Source organism: Rhodnius prolixus, unplaced genomic scaffold, assembly GCF_049639745.1.
Source record: "Rhodnius prolixus isolate KJV_2025 unplaced genomic scaffold, Rpr scaffold_9, whole genome shotgun sequence".
Lineage (NCBI taxonomy): Eukaryota > Metazoa > Arthropoda > Insecta > Hemiptera > Reduviidae > Rhodnius > Rhodnius prolixus.
The window spans coordinates 23,899,441-23,921,460 of NW_027411604.1; the positions used below are offsets into that span (position 1 = coordinate 23,899,441).

The 22,020-nt window shown below is 30.9% G+C and overlaps 1 protein-coding gene across 3 annotated transcripts; it reads right to left on the bottom strand.

The window, feature by feature from the left end:
- Positions 1-2,724: 2,724 nt before the first annotated feature.
- dre4 (SPT16 homolog, facilitates chromatin remodeling subunit dre4) lies at positions 2,725-21,837 on the bottom strand. Of its 3 annotated transcripts, none has more exons than XM_074128046.1 (24): positions 21,539-21,837; positions 21,271-21,372; positions 19,341-19,502; positions 19,066-19,215; positions 18,466-18,612; positions 16,886-17,037; positions 16,667-16,781; positions 15,650-15,798; positions 15,287-15,473; positions 12,976-13,146; positions 12,496-12,694; positions 12,211-12,409; positions 10,479-10,717; positions 10,070-10,212; positions 9,667-9,849; positions 9,456-9,587; positions 7,678-7,847; positions 7,413-7,593; positions 7,014-7,092; positions 6,631-6,811; positions 6,078-6,143; positions 5,863-5,949; positions 3,258-3,455; positions 2,725-3,158 (listed from the first exon to the last, which is right to left on the bottom strand). In XM_074128046.1, the coding sequence occupies exons 1-24, from the start codon at positions 21,605-21,607 to the stop codon at positions 3,152-3,154; spliced, it is 3,468 nt and encodes a 1,155-aa protein (XP_073984147.1). In that variant the 5' UTR covers positions 21,608-21,837; the 3' UTR covers positions 2,725-3,151. The 3 variants fall into 3 exon arrangements, with proteins under 3 accessions (XP_073984147.1, XP_073984149.1, XP_073984150.1); XM_074128048.1 differs by having other exon boundaries at positions 5,863-5,919; positions 21,539-21,836; XM_074128049.1 differs by lacking the exon at positions 5,863-5,949.
- Between the last annotated feature and the right edge of the window lie 183 nt (positions 21,838-22,020).

A 22,020-nucleotide genomic window follows, 5' to 3' on the forward strand; every position in this document is an offset into this window, starting at 1 on the left:
TTAAAATAATTAATACTGAAGTTACTTAGATGTTACGCTGAAATAAAGTTTTTAACTGATTAGAGGCTATCATTTAGGAGTCACTGACATATTCCAACTTGTAAAATCCATCCCCACGCCAAAATAAAAAACCCGGCAAGCTTAAAATACTGATGCTTTGAGGGGGCATAAGTTCCAAGATTTTTTAGAAGACTGACAATAATTATAAAATAATATTTTTATTTATTTCTTTATTTATTTTGTATGTTTCTTAACACAGTATAAAGCTTTATGTAGGGTACATTAGGCAACGAACATTATGCACTGTACATACTGTATGTTGATACTGCATGTATGTAGATTTGTACATAACATAAAGCAAATAATATTATTAGATAATTATTTCTAAAGTATCAAAGCAAAAACATTTAATTCAACAAAAAATAATCGCTATAATATTAGATAATGAAGAACATTTATTAGAAGCGAACTAGTTGATTCAATACACGCAGTAGAGTGTTTGAAACGATTAGACAACTCCAGTTCCAATCCTTTGGTTAATTTGCTTTAGTTAAATCTCCTGGAATCAGGGGAGCAGAATCCAGAACGACTTAAATCCTTTTGAGTTCGGACTCGGTCCTTTTTTTCCATTCACCGACTCGAGGTCTTTAACTTTTAATTTAACGGATAGCAACCAAAAACATATGTAATTTTGGCATTGATAAGGTTTATCTTAAGTTAGCAGTATTTTACTCTGGAAAAAAACATATGCTACTTTCTTCTTCTTTTTGAAGGTATCTCCCTTCCTTGCACCAAGTGACCAGATGCTGCTTTAATAATGTAATTTAATTTTCTCCAGCTTTTTTTCAAAAATGGAAAAAATTCATGAAATTATTATTTTACAACACGACCTAAAATGAAAGAAAGAGGATACGGTGACGGTAAACAATAACACCCCTAAATAGTGGGAGGTAAAAATAGTACTCTGGCAACTGAATAAAAACTCTCTCGAACAAGCGACTTAATATTTTGATTTAGTTTTGAAGGAAAATTCTGCAATTATTCTATAATTATTCATACACCAATGAAAAATCAAGAAAGCAAAAATCGGAAGATGAATTCTGTAATGCATTGGATTATAATGTAAAGATACGAGATTAGGAGACCAGAATGTTATGTCAGAGAGGAAGGAATCTTTGCTCAGTGCATGTCGTTTAAAACGTCAAAAGGCTTGTCAAATGTTAATGAACAATATAAATGCGATCAGTATTAAAGATGTGTTCAGTTTTAGTGGTGTCTGTTGCTGATATGACGACTTTCTAGCGAAACCCCTTCGTTAAAGGAGAATACCCTCAAATGCAAAATTAAGAGGAAGCAACTTCATTTATGATGTAGGACAATTGATAGGATTGTTTCAATTTAAAGGAAAATTTGAAGAAAGACGAAGTAAAATCTACACTGCGAATCGGTAGAAGATATATTTTGGAGCGCCCTAAAGTAACTAGCAGAAAAGGTATTAGGAACAAAACAGAAGTACAGGAGACAAAACCAGTGACATGATGAAATGTGAACTAAATGAGCGAGAAAACGGAATTAAACTTTCAAATAAAAGAATTAATCAAATTAAAAAAATAATAAAAATATCGGCAGTACTTTAACATGAAGAATGACGAAGTATCTCTACGAGTGAAAATATTCTTGTGGGCACCTTCATATTAAAAGTTCTAAGATGGGAACAATAAATCTTCTTCTTCTTAAATGGCGCTATAACTCATGAAGAGTCTTGGCCTCCTCAAGACGTGCCCGCCAGGCGTTTGTTTCCTGCGCAGCTGCCCTCCAGTTACGGAATCCAAGCAATACCAAAGCATCTCTTGCCACACAGTCCTGCCATCGCGTTCTTGGTCTGCCTACCCTCCTGGGACCTTGTTCGCTACCATCCATAATTTGTTTGGGTATTTCTTCATCCCCCATCCTTGCCACGTGCCCTGCCCATCGCAGTTTTCCGAGTTTTACAATTTTTTGTAAAACAATAAATATTTAGCAGATATGTGAGTGAGACATTTTTCACAGCCTTCTACAACACATCTGGGTCGGAAGATGAACATTTACAGCATCACGAACAAATATAAGATGAAAAAATTCTTCTGACCAACAAGTAATTATGTAGAACATTACATCTCTTAAAACAATAAAGCTCCAGGAGTCGATGGTAAACAAGACTTCTTAAAGTGAATTCTCAGAATCATACATATGAATTTATAAGAAGTTCGTAGATTTAAAAAGGATGCCATAAGATTGGAGAAATCCTCAACTCTGATCAATCTGCATGTATATAAAGCCTCAAAATGTTCCACTATTATCAAGACTTGGAGAATTATCGAGACTTTGCGCTTCTTTCTGTAGAGTACAAGTTTATTTCTTCAACAATCTATCGCAGAATGAAAAGATGGGCTGAAAGGATTGCAGGTGATTAACAATGTGGCTTCACTCAGACGATTTTTACGATGGATCTCACTGTGAAACAAAAAGTTAAGTAGCAATTCCATTTGATGAATTTGTACTTAAAACCGTCGTCTAATTGTGGCCCATAAGCTAATTATCTGCACGGTTCGCCACTTAAATATGTTATCCACACACTCAGAATACAGAATACGCAGATACCGTCCATAAAGATCATTTGTAAAATTATAAAAAATCGAAAATTATCACAATTGCAGAAGTAGAAAGTCAAAAAGAAGAATCAGCAAACATCAATTTTTTTTTATTGTACCTATTTGTAATAAATCTTACACAAAATAAACTAATTAAAATATCTTAAGACTATAAAAAGTAAAGTGCTATTTGTGAGATATTTCCAGAATTATTAACATAATGTACAAGTTTTCATTCAACCTCTTGATTATAACTTTTTCTTCAGTAGGCTGAATTAAATATTTAGTTCTGAGTTATGAAACACAATACTGTTAAGTAGCTGCAATTAGAAACTTTTTTCAAGTCTCTATTTCAGAACGATTGTGCAGTGTGCACAAATGATTTATTTCATACAACGGAATTTATTAAATAAATAAAAAAAGTTTAAACAAAATAATGAAAAGATTTATATATATATATATATTTAAAAATAGATTCTTCAAAAATGGAGTTGGTTTTGAATGGAATGATCACTTTTAATCTATTTCCTGAAAAAAAAAGAAGACAAAATAACATTATTTTCAGAAATATAAAGAAAAAATTTCTAAAAATATATTTTGCTTAAAAGAAATCGATTCGATAAGTACTTTGACTTTTTGGAAGGAGTATGTTTATGCCCGCTATCTTCACGATGTCGTTTCTTATCACTGGAACTATGCTTATCCTTATCGTGATGTGATGATTTATGATTACTACTTGAACTATGATGCTTCTTATCGCTGCTGTGCGAATTGGATTTGCTACTACTCTTTTCTCTTTCCCTGTCTTTATCTTTCTTCGATGGGCTAAACAGAAAACATAAATTATTTGTGTTTAAGATTTGCCTAAACTATATAATCTTCCCATTTTTACATTTGTAAAAACCTTTAAAAAAATCTAATGATCAAGCCAAATAACCAGACATGAAAAAAAGTAGCCCTTTTCTAAAAGAGACAAATTTTGGACAGTCTAGTTTTTTAGATAACTTTAAGTAAATTATTTTTTTAATATTTTAATTTTTCCCCTCAGGTATAGGAATAAATTGACAATTTTTTTAAAACAAGGATTAGGGTTGTATCCAGCAATCAAGTGACTCATTTGAAAATAATACACCTATCCACCGTGGAGGAATTCAGGTCAATGACAACTGTCCCCTCGAGAGTTTCGACCATTTCTCATACAAAATCAAGTTAGGTCCACTATATAGTTAAATGTATCTGTTTACTTATACTTTGCATAAAGTTAGAAACGAAAGTCACCCTTTTCAGATATTCCCTGAATGGTGAAATTAACAAGCACTAAAGCCTAATTCTACAAGATATGAAGTACAGAAAGTTTTCAATAAATTGAGTATCATTTCCAAAGATGATGAACTTATATGGAAAAAAAGCAGGCATTTTTTTAATCAGCCTTAGGTTTGCATATCCATTCACTTCCGAAAACATATATAAACGTATGGAAAAATAAAAAAAACCTATCGCCCACCATGAAAACATATATATATAAACCTAATCAGAAAAGGTAAGTGGAAATCTAAAACTATCAAAAAAGTGTGAAAAGAAGCATGCATAACGAATGAAATCATTGAAAAGAACATTTGCTTGAATCGTACTTACCACCATTTTATGCTTAATATTTTTTAAATAATCATTTATACAATATTTCATTTGCAAAGGAAAAATTAGAAAATTATGTATTATATATATTATACATATATAGTGCAGGGTGTCTCAAGCTATACGGATAACGACTTTTTCTCGGAAACTAAGATAGCTAGAAAAAAACTAAAAAATACGTGTTCCCTTAGTTTTTTGTTAGAAATCCAAATTTAATTTGTATTTTTTTTTCGGTGCTTCCAGAAGCGAGATAAAGGCACCAACTTCATTTTTTCAAAAGGGGAGGTGTAGTTTTTAATTCAGAAATAGATTCCTTTATTTTTTTTAAAAAAATTTACTCGAACGGTTTTTTTCTGTGAGCAATATTTTACAAGTTATGAATGAAAACATTATTCTTATAAGAAATTTCAAAATGATAATATTATAACGGTTTTTTGATTGAAAAGAAGAAAAGTACTATTTTATTATAAATTTTACTCCTCATTAATATTACAGATCATGCTCGAAATGGCCTCCACCGTTAGAGATGCATAGACATGCTCTTTCCTGCCAATTGTCCCTTACTGCCAAAGAAATAGATTCGAATTTAACCGAGTTACAGGCATCTATTATTCTTTGCTTTAGTTCATCTACAGATGCAATTCCGGCTTGATTCTGATTCACCTAGATTTAGAAATGCTTTTAGATAAGCAGAAATAAGAAAAGAAAGAAAAGATTTTTGAATAATCTCCTTGTTTTTCAGGTATCCCCAAAGGAAATAGTCCATAGGTGTCAAGCCCGGTGAGAGGCATGTAACAACATCAGGCATGTAAAGAGATATCTTTTTTTCATTTGATGGGCATGTTATATCGACAAAGGGGGTGATTCAGTGGCCACCTCTCTCACCGTTCACATGACGATTTCCGTTAAATATTATCATTTTGAAATTTGTTATAAGAATCATGTTTTCATCCATAACTTGTAAAATATCGCTCACAGAAAAAAAAACCATTCAAGTAAATTATTCTTAAAAAAAAAAAAAAAAGTAGAGGAATCTATTTCTTAAATAAAAACCACACCTCCCCGTTTGAAAAAATTAAGTTGGTGCCTATATCTCGCTTCTGGGAGCAACGAAAAAAATTTACAAATTAAATTTCAATTTGTAACAAGAAAACTAAGGGGACACGTATTTTTTAGTTTTTTTTTTCTAGCTATCTTGGTTTCCGAGAAAAAGTCGTTATCCATATAGCTTGAGACACCCTGTGTATAAAAAAAAAAAATGTATACTATATGAATAAGACGTAGATTTTTCAAAATTTTGTAAATGAAATTTCCTTCGAATTTTAAACTGTTCTTGCATTAATAAATTTTCAAATAGGTTAATAACAGTGCAAATTAAATATAAACAAACAAATAAAAAATATAAAACTGCAGAACAACGCAAAATAATTATTAGTACTTCGTCAAATAGAAATTTAATGGTCATGGCAAAAAAAAATATATATCTAAACTTTCCCCCCTTTTTTTTATGGCAATGATTACTATAAAATAGCCAAACTTTCTGCCTTCTTAGAAATATTATAATAAATTTGGGTGCAAAATTATGCTAAATAAAAACCTGTGTTTCTTTGAAGAGGAATGATCTTTCTTTTTGCTTGGATGAGAAGATGAATGGCTAGAAGGGAAGGATTTCTTCATTAATTGTCTAATCCAATGCAGCATAAATAATTACAGAGTATAATATGATAACATCATATAATTAAATAATATTTCGTGTGGGAATTTTAAAAAATAATAACCTAAATAGTAGTCTATACATTAAAATAAACACACCTGCTATGTGAGGACTTGTGGCTTGAACTGCTTTTGTGCTTCTTTTCAGGTGATGATGACTTGTTTCTAAATTTAGAAAAATATATTATATTAATGACAAAAGTTCACAATAGTTAAATAAACATTAAACACAGTCTTCCCCAAATGTTATTTAATTTTTCTTCAAAAATTCTTTCCGTACCAATCAACAATTCAAATTTTAGGAACTGTTAAGATTTTTTATTTTTAGAAGAGAGCAAGATAATCTTTGCGATTTTAAGTATCGATACCTACATTTTAAGAAGAAATCTAAACTCGATTCTAGAGAAATGTAATTGGGAGCGTTTATTGCTAAAAAGATATAAGTGAGCTTGCAAAATGTATATATTTAAAAGAAAAAGAAAATTCAGAATAATTTATTTTTGGTTGTTTTCAACATGCAAATTTCCTTCCTTATTTGACGTTGACGCGTTAAGTGATTAAGAACGAGAACTGCTAAGAAAACTGGTCTGTACGATCATTGCCCATATTTGTCTAACAAAAATTACGAATGTTTTTAACTGGAAGAACTTGCCTATGTTTATCGTGTTTACTTTTCTTTGGAGAATCATAATGATCTCCGCCTCCTCGACCTTTTCTTTTTCCTCTTGTATAATCATCATTATAATCATCTCCTCTTTCGCGATCTTCTTCGGCCGCTTCTCTTTCTAAATCTGACCAATCTTTACCTGATTCATCAGAACTGCCAAGTTCTTCTGCAAAATGGTAAACAATCATCATCTCTAATTTCTTTTTCAAAAATTTTTGTTACTACATTAATCGATATTTATTTTTTAACATCAATGTCATTTGCTTATTTTTGTTCAGACATAATATATTTATTTATTTAGAACGAATTAAAAAAGTAGAATTTGGCAAATAAGTCAATGCTGCTTTTTAGCGCGATTAAATTCTTACCTTCTGAACCGCTATCTTCCGAAGCTTCAGAATAATCGGAATCATCGTCACTCTCTTCTTCTGAAGCACTGTCAGTTGGCTACAAAGATCATAATTAAAGAAATCAATTAACCAACATCAACGTATTGAAATGTGTGAACTTATGAGATGCACAAATTAAAAATTTCAAGCGATCTACTTGATAGAACATCATGTTTACTAAAATAATAAAAAGGCCATTAAATAAAATCGGACAAATGAATATTTAATTATTCTAACCATTGGCGCGAAAACATAATTACGACACAGAAAAAGTAAACAGCTAAGAAGCTGGTCATAAAAATATGTATATATACTTATCCTCCGAATGAACTTAATTTCTAAAATTAAAGATCGCTGGATAAATAGTAAAAAACCAACCTCATAAGCATCATCTTCTTCATCTTCATCATCATCTTCCGCCACTTCTACATCACTCTCAGGATCAAGAAACGTCCAACCACCACTTTCAAAAAAGCCATCTGGATCATCAGTAATGGTTTTCATAATTTTAGTCCAATTGAGGGATTGTATACCTTCAGAATAGCGAATATCACAAGAGCTAGAAATATAAAAACCATTATTTAAAGCAATGCAGGTTAAAAAAAAAATAATTTAATAAATTTATTGATGAAAAAAAATATACTTGAGCCATTCCTTGACGTGGTCTAGCATGTTCATTGGTATTGCGTTCACCATTGATACTTTTCTATGATAATCTTTGAATACAAATATCATATCAAAATTCTTTAAATGAAATTGTACTCTTTCGAAATGTACTAATTCAATATCTTCAAGAGTTATCACAAAAGGAGGCTGAAAAAACAAAACAGAGAGAAGACTGAAAAGTTGTTAATATGAGAGGTTATAATAGGGTAGTATATATGCTGGGCAGTACAGGTTATTAATTAACGCCAAGGTTTATTTGTTTATTATTATTTTTAGATCCAGTTAGTTAAGAAATATTCTTTTGATTAAATACGAGTTTGTTTTTTCCTCGATGAAGTTATACGAAACTCTAGACCGCTACGAGATTCCCAAAATTAATTATGCAAACTTTGATGGAAGAAGTAAGAAGCCTTCACATTCTTTTAATCCTTATTAAGCGTCCTGCGTCAACTCTCTGTAAGGTCTGGAAAGGGAGATCCTAATAACAAAAAATACAAGAGAAAACATGCTCCTAAAAAGACGCAGCAAGATAGAAGTTGTTAGCTGTGCAGAGGTGATGATTGTAAATGCCAACACATACTTTAAAAACAGGTAATGGTTTGGATAATGCTCATTAAAAATTATTTTCCATTTCTAAGGAGTCAAGAAAAGATCTAATTTATTTAGCATTTCTTTAGAATTAAGATCACAATTAGTAACTTTTTTGTTAAGTTTTGTTTTTCAAGGTGTGTCAACATCTAAGAAATCTACGGAATGTTCTCTTGTTGCTGTCCAACGCAGGATAGTTAGCTGCAAGAAGCTCTAGGAAACGGAAGTCTCTAAGGCCGGTAGCTGATCTGAACTCGGGATCTCCGCGTTGGAATCCAGCACGTTACAACACTTAGTTAATCCCTTCCCTAATTTGATCTATTAAAATTAAATTTAATTAAGGATTCAAGATTGGCGAGGAATCGGGCAAATAAAAGAAAAACTCGTTTTTTTGCCAACGTTTCGACAAATATAGTCTTCTTCAGGGCCTGGATATTACAGAAACAAAACAATTTACACAGTCAGTAACATATAAAATCAGTAAAAACCAGTAATACAAAAATAAACAGTAAAATACAATAAATTCTTTATAATTATTGAAACTTACGTGGCTATGCGGGTTGGTTGAGTTACAGAAACTAAGAGCCAGAACTGGTGAAGCGGGTATGTACGAGTACATACAAATATAGCGGGACTCACACGGGACTTTTGGTACTGACAATGGGACAGATACAAAAGACTAATTACGACAATAATTGTTATAATTATAAAAAATTTATTGTATCTTACTGTTTATTTTTGTATTACTGATATTTACTGATTTTTTATGTTACAGACTCCGTAAATTGTTTTTTATTTGTAATATCCAGGCCCTGAAGAAGACAATATATTTGTCGAAACGTTGGCAAAAAGACGAGTTTATTTTTATTTTACCGATTCCTCGCCAATCTTGAATCTTAGTTTAACAATTTACGGTCACGAAACTTATATATTCATTAAATTTAATCTATTAAAAAACATTATTCTAGGGAGATATTTAGCGAAATTTATTGATCTTCGGTACTAAAACAATTATAAAGATTTCTTTTATTACCCTTTGTGAAAATTAATTTGACAAAACATAGGTATTTCCCAAAATATAAACAAGAAAGTTATACAAGAATAGAGTTCTAGAAATCATACATCAAAAATCCAAACTAACTATAATAATAATAAAAAAAAAGTTACCCATTCTGTGAGATTAACCAAACAGCCACTTGTTGGCTGCAGAAGAACAGTACTTCTGAATGGGGCACCTGGGAAACCCAAATCCCTAAACGGAGTATCAAATTCAATTTCTTGTTTTGTCATGGTTTCTACCTATAAATTTTTTTTTTTATTTTTGTTAAATTCAAACTATTAAAGAAACAAAAAAAATTATGCATCATTAAAATCAAACCTTTTCGCAGAAACTTTTGAAAGCGGTTTTTAATTTATGTCTCAATTCTCTTTCAGATTGTTCAGCGGCTAAATCATCTCTATCGTGCATATGCTGATGTTTGCCAAGGTCTGTTGTTATTTCACCTACTTCAGTGTAGAACTGAACATCTACGTGTTTTTTCTTGCCAAACATAATGGCGTGCTAAAATAAAAATGATAATCATCTTTCTCTTAAAGTTTTAGAACAAATATTTTTATAAAGAATCGCTTGAAACCTTCTTTAAGCTTGCCGAATATTAAAAAACATGAGCACAATAGTGTAAATAAAGCAAATAGTAGGAATGTCATAATATCTATTCATTTTGTAGCTTAAATAAGTTAAATATAAAAGAAAATATAATTCAGAAATTAAATTCAATTACCCTTAAATGAAAATGTAATAATATAATCATTTCACCATCACAGGGTTGGAAGAAGGCATTTTTTATATTGTTATATAAGACATCCACTTTATCACCTCGCACTGATGTATAACGAAAACCATTTGAATGGGCTTCTAAAGAACCTTAAACAAAATTGTAATAATTCGATTTTAAGTCTTAAAATGCATGAAACAAATTTATTATAAAATGGGCAATATTTGTTAAATTTGGCATTTTGTTTTTCTAGCCATCCTCTTCCTCAGCAAAATAAACATTGTGACAAAATGAGACAATGCGCTTACGTCATATGATTTCTTGAAATTTAAGACTGTATTTCTGTATTATTGATCATAAAATAAACAGAAATACCTTAAGAACACTTAATTTAGAAAATATTTACAATATTTACCTGTCATTCTTTTATTTACAATATTTGGTCGTATATATAAGTCTTTCAACTTAGGATTTCCTTTATTTTGTGATAATATCAAAACATCTTGTTTTACAAGATCTTCTTTTTCTTTTTCTTCCGCTTCTCTTGATTTAAATTTCTTTTGAACTTCCTTTATTATTCTAAAGGCATTGTTTAAATTGGAAGATGGTGCAACTGATTCACCTGGTTCTTTGGTATTAGTACTTCTGTATGTACTGCAAACAAAAAATTAAATAAATCTTAAATTTTATTAGTTGTCCTTATGCAATTCTAATAAATAAAGGAATATTCTTTTTCAATTTTTTAAGGCATGTCAACATCTGTGATTATTGGCTTCAGTAAAACGGCCGTTACATTAAACACTATCCACCAACGGACGGTGAGCTGTAAGAAGAGAGAAAATCTATGGGCCAGCAGCTGGATTCGAGCACGTGATCTGTGGGTTGGAATCCACTATTCGCTAACCTCTCAGCCAATTTTCTCTCTATTATATTATTATTTTTTATAATTAAAGCTCATATTCGGTCTAGAGCGGTGTTTCCCAACGTGAGGCCCACGCCCCCCAGGGGGGCAATTTGATAGTTAAGGGGGGCAATTCGAAAATGGACTCGACACGACTTTAACCCTTTCGCTCCGGGCCATTTAAATGCAATGCTAGATATCGGTTCCAAATTTAACAAAAAAAGCAAATTCTTAAATAATTGCGGTAAATAATTATTAGGTATAATTCCGTTTGACGAGACCAAAATATCAACTAGGTGATTGGCGTCGTCAAGTAACTTCGTCCGGGGTTCACCGCGGAGCGTGCAGTCTGCCGCGGGGAACCCCGGATGTTTTAAAAACTCGCTAAACAGCGCAGTTGTTGGCACTTAATTGGCCCATCGCTGCATATCAAATATGCAGTATCAAGAAGAACTCGCAGAATTGCAAAATGATGAGTCAGTTAAAACTTTATTTAATATAAAAGGAGCGATGGCATAGCTTTGTGAGGAAACAGAAATCAAATACATACCTAAATTCAACCAAATGTGCAAGAAAACTATTACTACCGTTTCCAAATTCATTTTTAGCTGAATGTGGATTTAGTGCTGTAAATGATTTACTGGTAAAACAAAGAAATCGGCTGGATATAACACAACGTGGAGACTTGAGACTGCAGCTAACCAAATTGGAACCTTATATAAAATCTCTGTGCAGCAGCATCAAGCGCAAGGATCTCACTAAATTAAAATAATAGATTAATATAGAAAAATCTGTATTAAAATTATTTGGAATTTGAATTTCAGTTTTTCATTATATGTTTTGAAATTTTACTTACTGTGTTTTGTTAACAATTTCAGAGTGATTTCTTCCTAGAACCTATCATTTATGTTTCTTAAGTGAACGAATCAATTTTTTAATGTTAAAAATTATATATGTTACATAGGGGGGCATACAAATTTTATAAAGGTTAAGGTGGGGCATGACACAAAAAAAGGTTGGGAAACACCGGTCTAGAGCCTTCTTTATTTGCCTCAGATCCTACTTTTGTCGCAGTGTGCTCAAGGGAATCCTGGGTAACGGAAATTTAAGATCAGCACACTGCCATCCTTCCTTTCAAAATCTAATCGAAGGGATTTCCTTGATGTTTTTTTTTAACAATTTGTGGAAGTAAAATGATTTTTTTTTTTTTAACTCAAGAGAAATCAGTACATATTAAGAAACTCACACTTCTTTAACAAATGTTGCATCTGGTTGGGAAAATGATGATCCTTCACTTCTCGCCATTGTTGCACCGGGATGAAAAAAATTAACCCTAAGGTACGTATAATCACCTTCTACACTTTGGGAAATATTTTTAATAGTCGATATATGAAAAGGCACAGATAACCCAAATATCGGTAGTATTACCGTCTCGTATTTCCGATCTGAAACAAATACATCATAATATTACTGCTGGAAATAATTCTAGTCCATTATATTTATAATTGAATAATTATTAAGTTAAACCTACCAACAAATATTTTCAACTCTTTTACTTCTGGTTCATTAGGCATTTGGGATCTGCTCTTGTATGAAACATTACTTTTACGTACTTTTTCTTCCTGCCTACCACTCGATTGTGCAGCTAATCTCTGCTTAGCAGCTTCATTTAATTGTGCAGCTAATTCTTTTTGATGTTGTTTTCTTTTCTCTTCAGCCGATGAATCTTGCTACAATAATTTATTTACACACTGAGAAGTTTCATTATCTTCTTTTTTTTTTTTTAAGAAAAAGAAAAGAAAGAAAAATGGAAAAAGAAATTTAGATGGTATTTCTAACACATAGATCAACATGGTAGAAATATTACATCAAATTGCAATAGACTACACAAACAATAAATAGTATAAAAGGTCAAATAATAAGTATAATAATGTCCACATAAATTAGAAATACTATTGCATCTGGACGTTATAAATGATAAAATGTACTTTCACAACTTTAAGCAACATACTCTGAGCTTAGAATCTAAAACCGCTGTACGTTTTCCCCTTCCAAGTATAGGAGTAGGAGCAGGTTCATTTTCTTTTTCTTCTTCGTCTTCATCTTCTTCGCCATCTTTAAGAAATATACCAATATTTTTCATTTTCTTCCTTGATTGTGTAAGCACTGCAGCAGGCGTGCCCTGTTACATGTAGAGAATACATGGTTAGAATTGTAATTTTCACAGCATCGATGATTTTATCGTCAAAGCTAGTCATTATTTTTTTTTTTTAATTGTTTGTTTAACCGGTTTTGGATAATGGAATCAGAAATTGGTTAATCAGTTTTGGAAAGAGCTATGCCACGTGTTCACCTAAATATCAGAGTATAATATCTGGATATTACCTCATTCTGGGATATTGGTAACAATGAGGTAAAATTTTAAGAAAATTAAACTTCTCTAACAAATCTGATCTCAGTGAGGGGGTAGACACTCTCAATAGTTTATCTTCTGTACGTTGGGCTCTCAAGCTGAGAGGAGAACTGATGAGACTTAATTATAAGCCCTATGACCAACAACAGTCTGGAGTAGAATGCCCTCTATGTGATCTTGAGGAGAAGGAAGACACTTTCCACTTTGTTGCTACCTGCCCTGCCCTGTCGCCTATTCGTTTGGCAGTTTTTGGAGAGAGATATCTCTCTCTAGAAAGATTTTTAAGTTTGTTGAATGGTATAGATTGGCCTCAGCTCATCCATTACGCAGATCATTCTTGGAAGTTTAGAGGAAAAGTCCTCAATGAGCCTGTTTCCTGATTTTGCAATCATCTGAGAGGAGCTTTTGTAAATTCATGAAAGTGAATGAACTTTTGAAAATTCATATATTTTCTATCTTTTTGTTTTTTTTAGTCAAACCTGTATTTAAAATGTTTTTTATTTATTTATTTATTTACGTAAAATTATTAATTTCAACTTTTTTCTTCTTCTTCTTCTTTCCGCCCCCCAATTGTGTAAATAATATATGTGTCAAACTCCGGCAGACGGTAGATACCATGCCGTTTAAAGTTTTTTTGTTCTGTTTCAAAATATTGTACATTGTATTTTGTTTTTCCATTTAAATAAACTTTATTACTACTACTACTAACAAATCTGATGGATCAATTTCTGGAGATAGAAGCACATTCGAAACGATTGGAATGAGTGAAAACAATCGAGCTTTGATAGAAAAAATTATTATATAAGTTAGAGTTTCCTAACAGTAGATTCGATTCCGCAGGAAATGCAGAGTTCCTAAATGAAAAGGAAATTACTGCAGAATTAAAGAACAGATCTGTGGATAATAAAACTAAATAATAATAATTTTATGTATTTTCTAATTAAAAAATGTTTTCTTTATAGCCACGAAGGAAGTAAATGTACTATTATAAAACATCTGTCCTCCCTTATCTTTTTTAAATTATTTTGAAAACCTTGAACTGTAAGAGATGAGGACAATTATTATACACTTGATAAATACGACATATTTGAAAATCTCGGCAACGATCAAGAATTATTAAAGGATATATCTTTCGACAATACTCGTACTTAAAAAAATATTACATTTAACAAAAAAATGTAGCAAAAAAAAAATTACTTTTAGAAACAAGGTATTAGAAAAATTAAAGCCGAATGTAAGTGTAGAGTAGGATTTTCTGCAGTAGTTTTAAGCATCTATAAATATCTAAAAGGATTAACGATAGAAAATGAATTAAGAATGGTTGTATCATGCATGCTACATACGTTTGAAAAAGAAATTGTTTATAAAATGGGAGCAATCTTTACTAGGAACTTTAAATAAGTTTTTAAATGGATCAACACATTATCAAAAGTATGTAAATTTTTTTCAATTATTTTGTAAAATTTGTCTTTGTTTTGTTTTAAAATACAAATTTAGTATTAAATTTATCATTATACAAATGTACAAAAACAAAGTCATGCACTAAACATTTTGAAGAACTGCTGTAATGCTCAGTATCAAATCGAACAATCCACCAAGTTTTTATTAAGTTCACATCAAATTTCGCATTAAAACTACTGTAAAAAGATCCAAATTATAGAGTTACAGATAATACTCTCATTTAAATTTAAGCTGTTATGTTTTTAATTAAGTCTATTTTGAATTTTTAGGAATTTTGTTCTTTCATATTGATTAATGCAAAATTTAATTCACTTAATACCATGTGGTAGGATTTCTATATATAAATGTTTTACATATAAGAAGGAAATATTACCCAATACCAGCCGTTTTTGCACCAAATGTATTTATCTCGTAAATAACATAAAATAAAAATAAATTTTAAACGTACCTCATTAACAACAACAGTGTCGCCAATAAATAAAGCATAAGTTTTGCCTTCTTTTTCTTTAGCATCGGCATTTGTTAATCCGGATAATCCAACATTTAAATTATAAACTTGTCCTTTTAAAGCGGTTACTTGAGTTTTAGGAGCTATTAGCATAGAACTCTCTCTGAATTCTATTCCCATAACAAACCTTATACAAAAATATCAATTACTGCTTCAGATTTTAATTTAGAAATTAAGAAAATATAACTTATGTATAAACAATACTTTCTTTGGAAAGCACGCATTTTTCCACTAGTAATAAAATATTTCATTTATAAAAATACTTTAATGTAATTGCAAGAATAATAAACCTAGCATATTTACCCAAAATTTTTCGTGAGATTTTCTATCAATTCAGGTTTTTGCTTTTTTGTGAATTCAATTCCTGCATTAAATACATCGCAAAGTTTTATTCCGGCCTGAAGTTGCTTTAGTAATTCTTCTTCTAAATCCAATAAAAAGTTATAGTTAGCCTGAAAATTGTATATAAATGAATCAATTAAGATAATTATATCCTCTAGTTATATGAGGCCTATCCTAAATGTTAACGAGAAAAAATCTACACGTTTTTTTTTTAAAGGGGTTGCATGTTATAACAACGTTCAGAAGAATATAATAGGCAATACTGTTCAAAAAGTGGAGCGTCTTCACTAGACAGTATTCAAAGCTCTCGCCACATCTGCATTGATTGACCATAAAGTCCTCTTGGATGGGTTTATTATTATTTTACTATGATCCTATTTCCCAAGACATTGCAGTCAGGCATATTGTATCATTCACTGAAGGTCTAGCAGTAAAACCTCCCTTTTTTATGATACTTTACCCAAAACTTTACCAATGGACATAAAAAATTTGGTTGTAATTAGCCTTATATATATAAATGTGTGTGAATTTTGGATACTAGATAATTTTAAAATATAAAAATTAGTCAATTATTAATGTCCTAGGAATCCAATATTTAGTAATAAGTTATATTATTACAAGCTATTATAAGTTGTAATTTGTAATTACAAATTGTAAATACTATTATAAGTTGTTGCAGATGCCATGATTAAAGATATGCTTATTATTTCTACCCATTTAAAGTAATGGCTACATTAATCAAGAAAAGATTATGCAAAAGAAAGATTTACAAAACTATAAATTGCGAAACAGTTACTGCAACGAAAGTACTGTTTAAACTAACAAAATCCAAACTTTATCCAGCCAGCTAGCTTACTTTTCTTGCACTCATTAGTGCTCGAAATCTTTCTATCAGTCTCATTACTTTTGCGAAATCCCACGTAAATAAAACAAAAATTAATGTAAATAAAAATTACATCAGTCTAAAATACATCTTACTTGAACAGTTTCTGATGGATCAACAAGAAAAGTTCTGGCAATATTTGAACAGTATGATTTATATCGTGCCCCCAGAGAACAAACAATGGCTCCGAAGTGTAATGTATTCTTATCGCTAGAAAGAAGTAGATGAAAAATATAAATTTTTTGAACTACTTGAATTGTTTTTATAAAAATTAAATAAATAAAAAAGAAAGTTAAGTTTTAATGATCACTTACCTTAAAGCACTAAATTTAAGATTATAATTACCACCACTCTGTATTATAGGTCGATAACACATATCCAAATTTGATGGATCTACATTACTAACATATTTCTTATCGGTTAGAGAACTTTCTACTCCTTCCACAAGTTTATTATGTTTTACTTTCTGCAATTTAAAATCATTGTTAACAATGTTTATTAAAAAAAAACTAAATCAATAAATTCCATCAATCCAATAACTGAGCCAATTTCAAGCTCCAAGATTTCTAAAATACCTCAACCATTTTAATTCTTTCGAAATATTATTCAATATTTTGCCAGCAGGCATCGCGATTATCGTAATTGTAACATTCAGGTTTAGCAGCCAGCCATGCTCATTCGCATCGATTCTAAGATTCGTTTAGCATTTCCTTAAATATCATGTTGCACTTAATATATGAGATTCTCATTTTCAAATTGAAGGTTCTCCCAGGTAAGTTTTTGTGACAAAGTAGGGATCACCCACTGAAACTTCTTGTAACGACCCTAGGACCACTTTCTACTCTACTTTTTCTCCAAATTGGCACCTTCATTATAAGAAACTTTTGTCTTTAAGTAAACTTTCATTTAACCCTTGGATGTCCTCAAAGCATATCTAAGGGAGTTCCAAAATGGATAAGTGTATGAAAATGATGGATAAGGTGTTCCTTGTTTGTTTTAATTCAAATTTGAATTGTTTAATTAAGTACAAAAAAATCGTACTATCGTTAACAAGAAGAGAGTTTGAAATATGCAAAAACATTGCGAAAAAATGCGTTGAACACCTTCAATTTTAGTTCACTTAGAATTCGACAGAAGTTATAAATGAATGTAACCAATAATTTTAGCTGTTAAAAGATATTTGCAATCCTATAAAAATGCATTTATAAATTCTAAATGTTCCTCATAAGAACTAGAAGTTCAGTATTAACAATGAACTATTTATTAGAAAATTCAATATTAGTTCTTAATATTCATAAATTCACTGTGAACATCAACCATCTAGGAATAACTACTTATTCTGAAAGAAAATGTCATTCACTTCATAAATAATTTTAGTGCAATAAATGACTCATTTATAAAACATACCGAAAAATATGTTTATAATTAAATCCATTTCAGTTTTTGAACTAGTACAAAAAATGCCTCTCATTAATGAAATATTACCTTTTTCTGCAACCGCATTAAATGGTTTTCTACTTTTATATGAAATAGTTATTAATAATATTAAATAAATGAAGAAGGACAAACATAATAATGGTCTTCATTTATCGTCAGAATAATTTTTAATTAAAAACGAATACCGTTTTTCAAAATGTGATGAGTATACGAATAATGTAAATTATACTAATGGTAACATTAGTCAAGGCACTGTTACCACCTTAAACAAAATAGCTAGAATCTACATGCAACAACAGGTACTGCTACCGTTTCTATTTTATTACATGCAATTAAAAGCTTAACTTCAGTTAATGTTTAAATTGACACATTATTATGTGGTTGCCAAAAAAAAAGTTTAATAACTCTTAAAAATTGCACATTGAAATTTTAAAAAAATAGAATTCAAAATAATTACTTTATCCGAATCAATTATATCCATTATCTGATCTTTCAAGTATTTATTAAATATATCTACAGATACTTGACTGGCTTTTTTAATTAAATTTAGTTCCGATTCCTCCTTGACGGACATAATATAACCAACGGCGCTACTAAGGTCTACCTAAAACAATGTAAAAATAAAAACATTAGCAAAATTGTGAAAAGTATATTATAAATGTTTATTACAAAATGGCTTCGAAAAAAATTTCTATGCTGTTATAAGTTTAAAAAAAGTTCTCATTTTCTAGGAAATTCCGAAGAAATTCACAATTTTGAAAAAGTTGACCTTCAGGTAACAGAGTTGAGGAGGAAATATAGAAAGTTTGAAAAAGGAAAATCTTAAGCAGGAACTCCCAACTACACATTGAATGGGCTCGTACAGAGAAGGTAATCAAAGATCATGAAGCCGGAGAGTAATTCTCTTCCTTAAATCTCTCGTGTATTTATTAATCAAAAGAAGGTTCAGAATTAGTTAATAAAAAAGTTACAGATGATGAAAAAAACTATCAATAAACTGCGATAAAAAATGTTTTTCTTTTTTGTTTGCAAAGAAAAAAAAAACTAGCAAACTAACGGTCTGAAATTCTTCTTTCTTGATGCACTGCTTCCAGGCTTCCATGAATGGACCAGAAAAATTATCCTTAGCAAAAGTACCAATTATCTTCCCATTTCGACTGCTTTTTATTGCTTCTATTAGCTTTTTAAAATTAGCAGAATCATCATTCTAACAAACAAATATTAACTACATATTATTACTGTACACTGTACTGGGATACTTAAGAAGAAATAACTAATAAAATTAATTTAATCCTACAAAACCTAAATTAAACTATCATTTTAATTACTTACTCTGTCTCTGACATGTAGTTTAACACTAGGTAATCCATTTTCATCTTTACTTCCTTCTATTTGTTTCAAAAATTCTATCTTTTTTTTTGAAGCTAGAAAGTGAATATTTTCCAAACAGATAATCATAATTGTATCCATGAGCTCGTAACCCAAAAGCCATGTCTATTGTAAAAAAAAACAACAAAAGAATGGAAATTAGAGATTTAACAGGTGTTTGATGAAATGTAAGGATAAAAATAAACAGTTAATACAAAGTGGAAGTTAACAACCAATCTGAAAATCTGAGAAAAAAAAAGGCACAAGTTCACGCTTGTGTAATCCCAGAGGATTTTTCGTCAATGATACGACTTTCCAGAATGATGCGTACAAAAGCTTGCTACATATGCGGGAAGTACGTCATAATGATCTTAGGAACTTCTGACCCGCCAATTCACATCTTCATTTAAGAAAATGTAGCAAGAATTTTATAACAATGCTTCTAGAGGGCAAGTTCTCATCTACTCCAGATCTAGGGCAGCACTACAAAGGCTTTGCAAGGGAGCATGAAACAAGTCCGGGTTTTGGTATCAATGCTTGGTTTTTGACTAACCTTATTCTGGCTAAGGTGGACGCCTACTGCCACTGTTATGCAACACTGTCAAGTACACGAATGGCTTCAAAACAGAGAAATTAGAGGGACTGAGTGTACGGAGTCAATCCACGTTTTGATCTAGGACCTCTAGTGGAAATTTTTGAGGATATCCAGAGTAGGTTTTGTTAAGTATCACGTCCTAATCTGACGGTTCAAATTTAAAGTAACGTCGAATACACTTTTTTGCTAATTATCATAACTTTTAGGATCTCAATCTCTTCTTTAAAAAAATTGGTGTTGTACGTATTATTCAGTGCGAAAACTTGTCTGGCTCGGAGGCAGACAAATCGGGTAAAATACTCGGCCATCCGATTATGCCTAGTAGCCAATTACTAGACTCCTGAGTATTAATAATAATATTGAATACGTTTTATGCTATTAATCTAGCATTTAGAATACTCTGTTCTTACAAACAATTACTATTCTTTTCCTTTGTGATAACTTATGCCAACAAGTTACTGAATCTTTTGAATAAGTCAACAACTAGCCATTCATTGCCTACAACTATTTCAAAACTTCCACTGTGAACGGTTTCCTCCGATTTCCAACTACCTATATAACTGAATACACTCATAATTATTGGATGAATATGAATAATACAATCAATTTCTGGGATTGGATACCCAAAACACAACATACATAACCCCTATTATTTAATGTGCCATTTTCTTTATTACTATGGGAAACATCTGCAAGGGACCTAAGATGTTTTCATGGGAACCCGAAAATTGCAAAAATGTCTCTTAAAGCAACCGAAAAAAAAGGGCAAATTAACTACGGTATCATTCCAACAAGGCCCGGAGGCCATTCGGCTTGAACGTTTCCAAGTTGACTACTTTATGTGGAAAATGTTCAAAACTACGGTTACAAAATAATTTTCAAGAACAAACTATTCAGATACCCGTAATCGCAATCATTGACAATTATAAAAAAAAAAAACAAATAACAACTTTTAACAATATTGTGCAATTTTCAGCGAGTATCTGAGATCATACTATGATCATAAATCATAATTTAATGCCTCATGGTATCTTTTAGATAATAATTTCTGTAACGAAATCATATTAACTACCTAATTGCGTTTTAGTCAACACAACAAAACGGGCAAAACTATTTCTAATTGATTAAACAAATGGAGTATATAATCGTGCTTAATGCTGCAACTTCTGAAGAACAGCTGCACATTTCTTTAAGTTAAAACTATATGTAGGTATGTACGCATTATTATGCATACATATTTGTAGGTCTTTCTTAACACTAAAAGTTAAAAGTCTAGTTTTAAGAAAAATAAAATAAAACCTGCAAGGCTGTTGATTTACTATAAACAACTTCGTCGTCCACACCTGTAGCTGATACCAAAGCATCAACTTCTGGAAACCCATCATTATTTTCTTTGGCTCCCTAATAAAAAAAAGTTTTCTTGAAAATGAGAAAATTTAATAATGATCTATTTTTTCATATTATTACAAAGGGAAAATTTATTTAGAACTTTAAAAAAATATTCAAATTTTAGGTTTTGTAATCTAGAAATTAACCAATTTAACCATGGACCATTAAAAAAACTCACCTTAAACGATGAATACAACCTATTCATGCGTCTGTAAAACGCATCTTTGTCTAAAGTCAAGTTTGCCATAATCTACAGATTTAAGACCTTTTATTTTATCGAAGTTTTATCGAGTTCATTAAACAGATTAAGAACATTTACTTAAATCTAATAACTATGAAAATAAGTACATCACACAAACACTGTCAAAACACGATACACTAGACTAATGTAATATGGCGGGAAGGGAAATGATATGATTGATACAGACAGCAGAATTTTTGTAGGTTAAGTTACCGTGCAGAAGCTTAGCAGATACAGCAGAGTAGCCAACTGTCCGTATCGGTAAGAACAATTTGAAAATCAAGGGAGTCTAGGTTACCCACACCGTGTAACACCTGGAGCTTTGAAAAAGGTTACTTTTATTGAAAGGCTTTATACTACAGTGTTTATTAATATCGCTTTAAGAGTTATGAATACTATAGCCAGACTAGTGAATGCGA

Excerpts from the sequence above, each read along its gene's own strand:
- dre4 (XM_074128046.1), bottom strand. The coding sequence starts at position 21,607 with ATGGCAAACTTGACTTTAGACAAAGATGCGTTTTACAGACGCATGAAT. Across the intron at positions 18,613-19,065 it reads AGAAAGAAGAATTTCAGACC|GTAGACCTTAGTAGCGCCGT; the intron begins GTTAGTTTGCTA and ends ACATTGTTTTAG. Across the intron at positions 3,456-5,862 it reads TCCTCTTCAAAGAAACACAG|CCCATCGAAGAAAGATAAAG; the intron begins GTTTTTATTTAG and ends TTTTCTGTTTAG.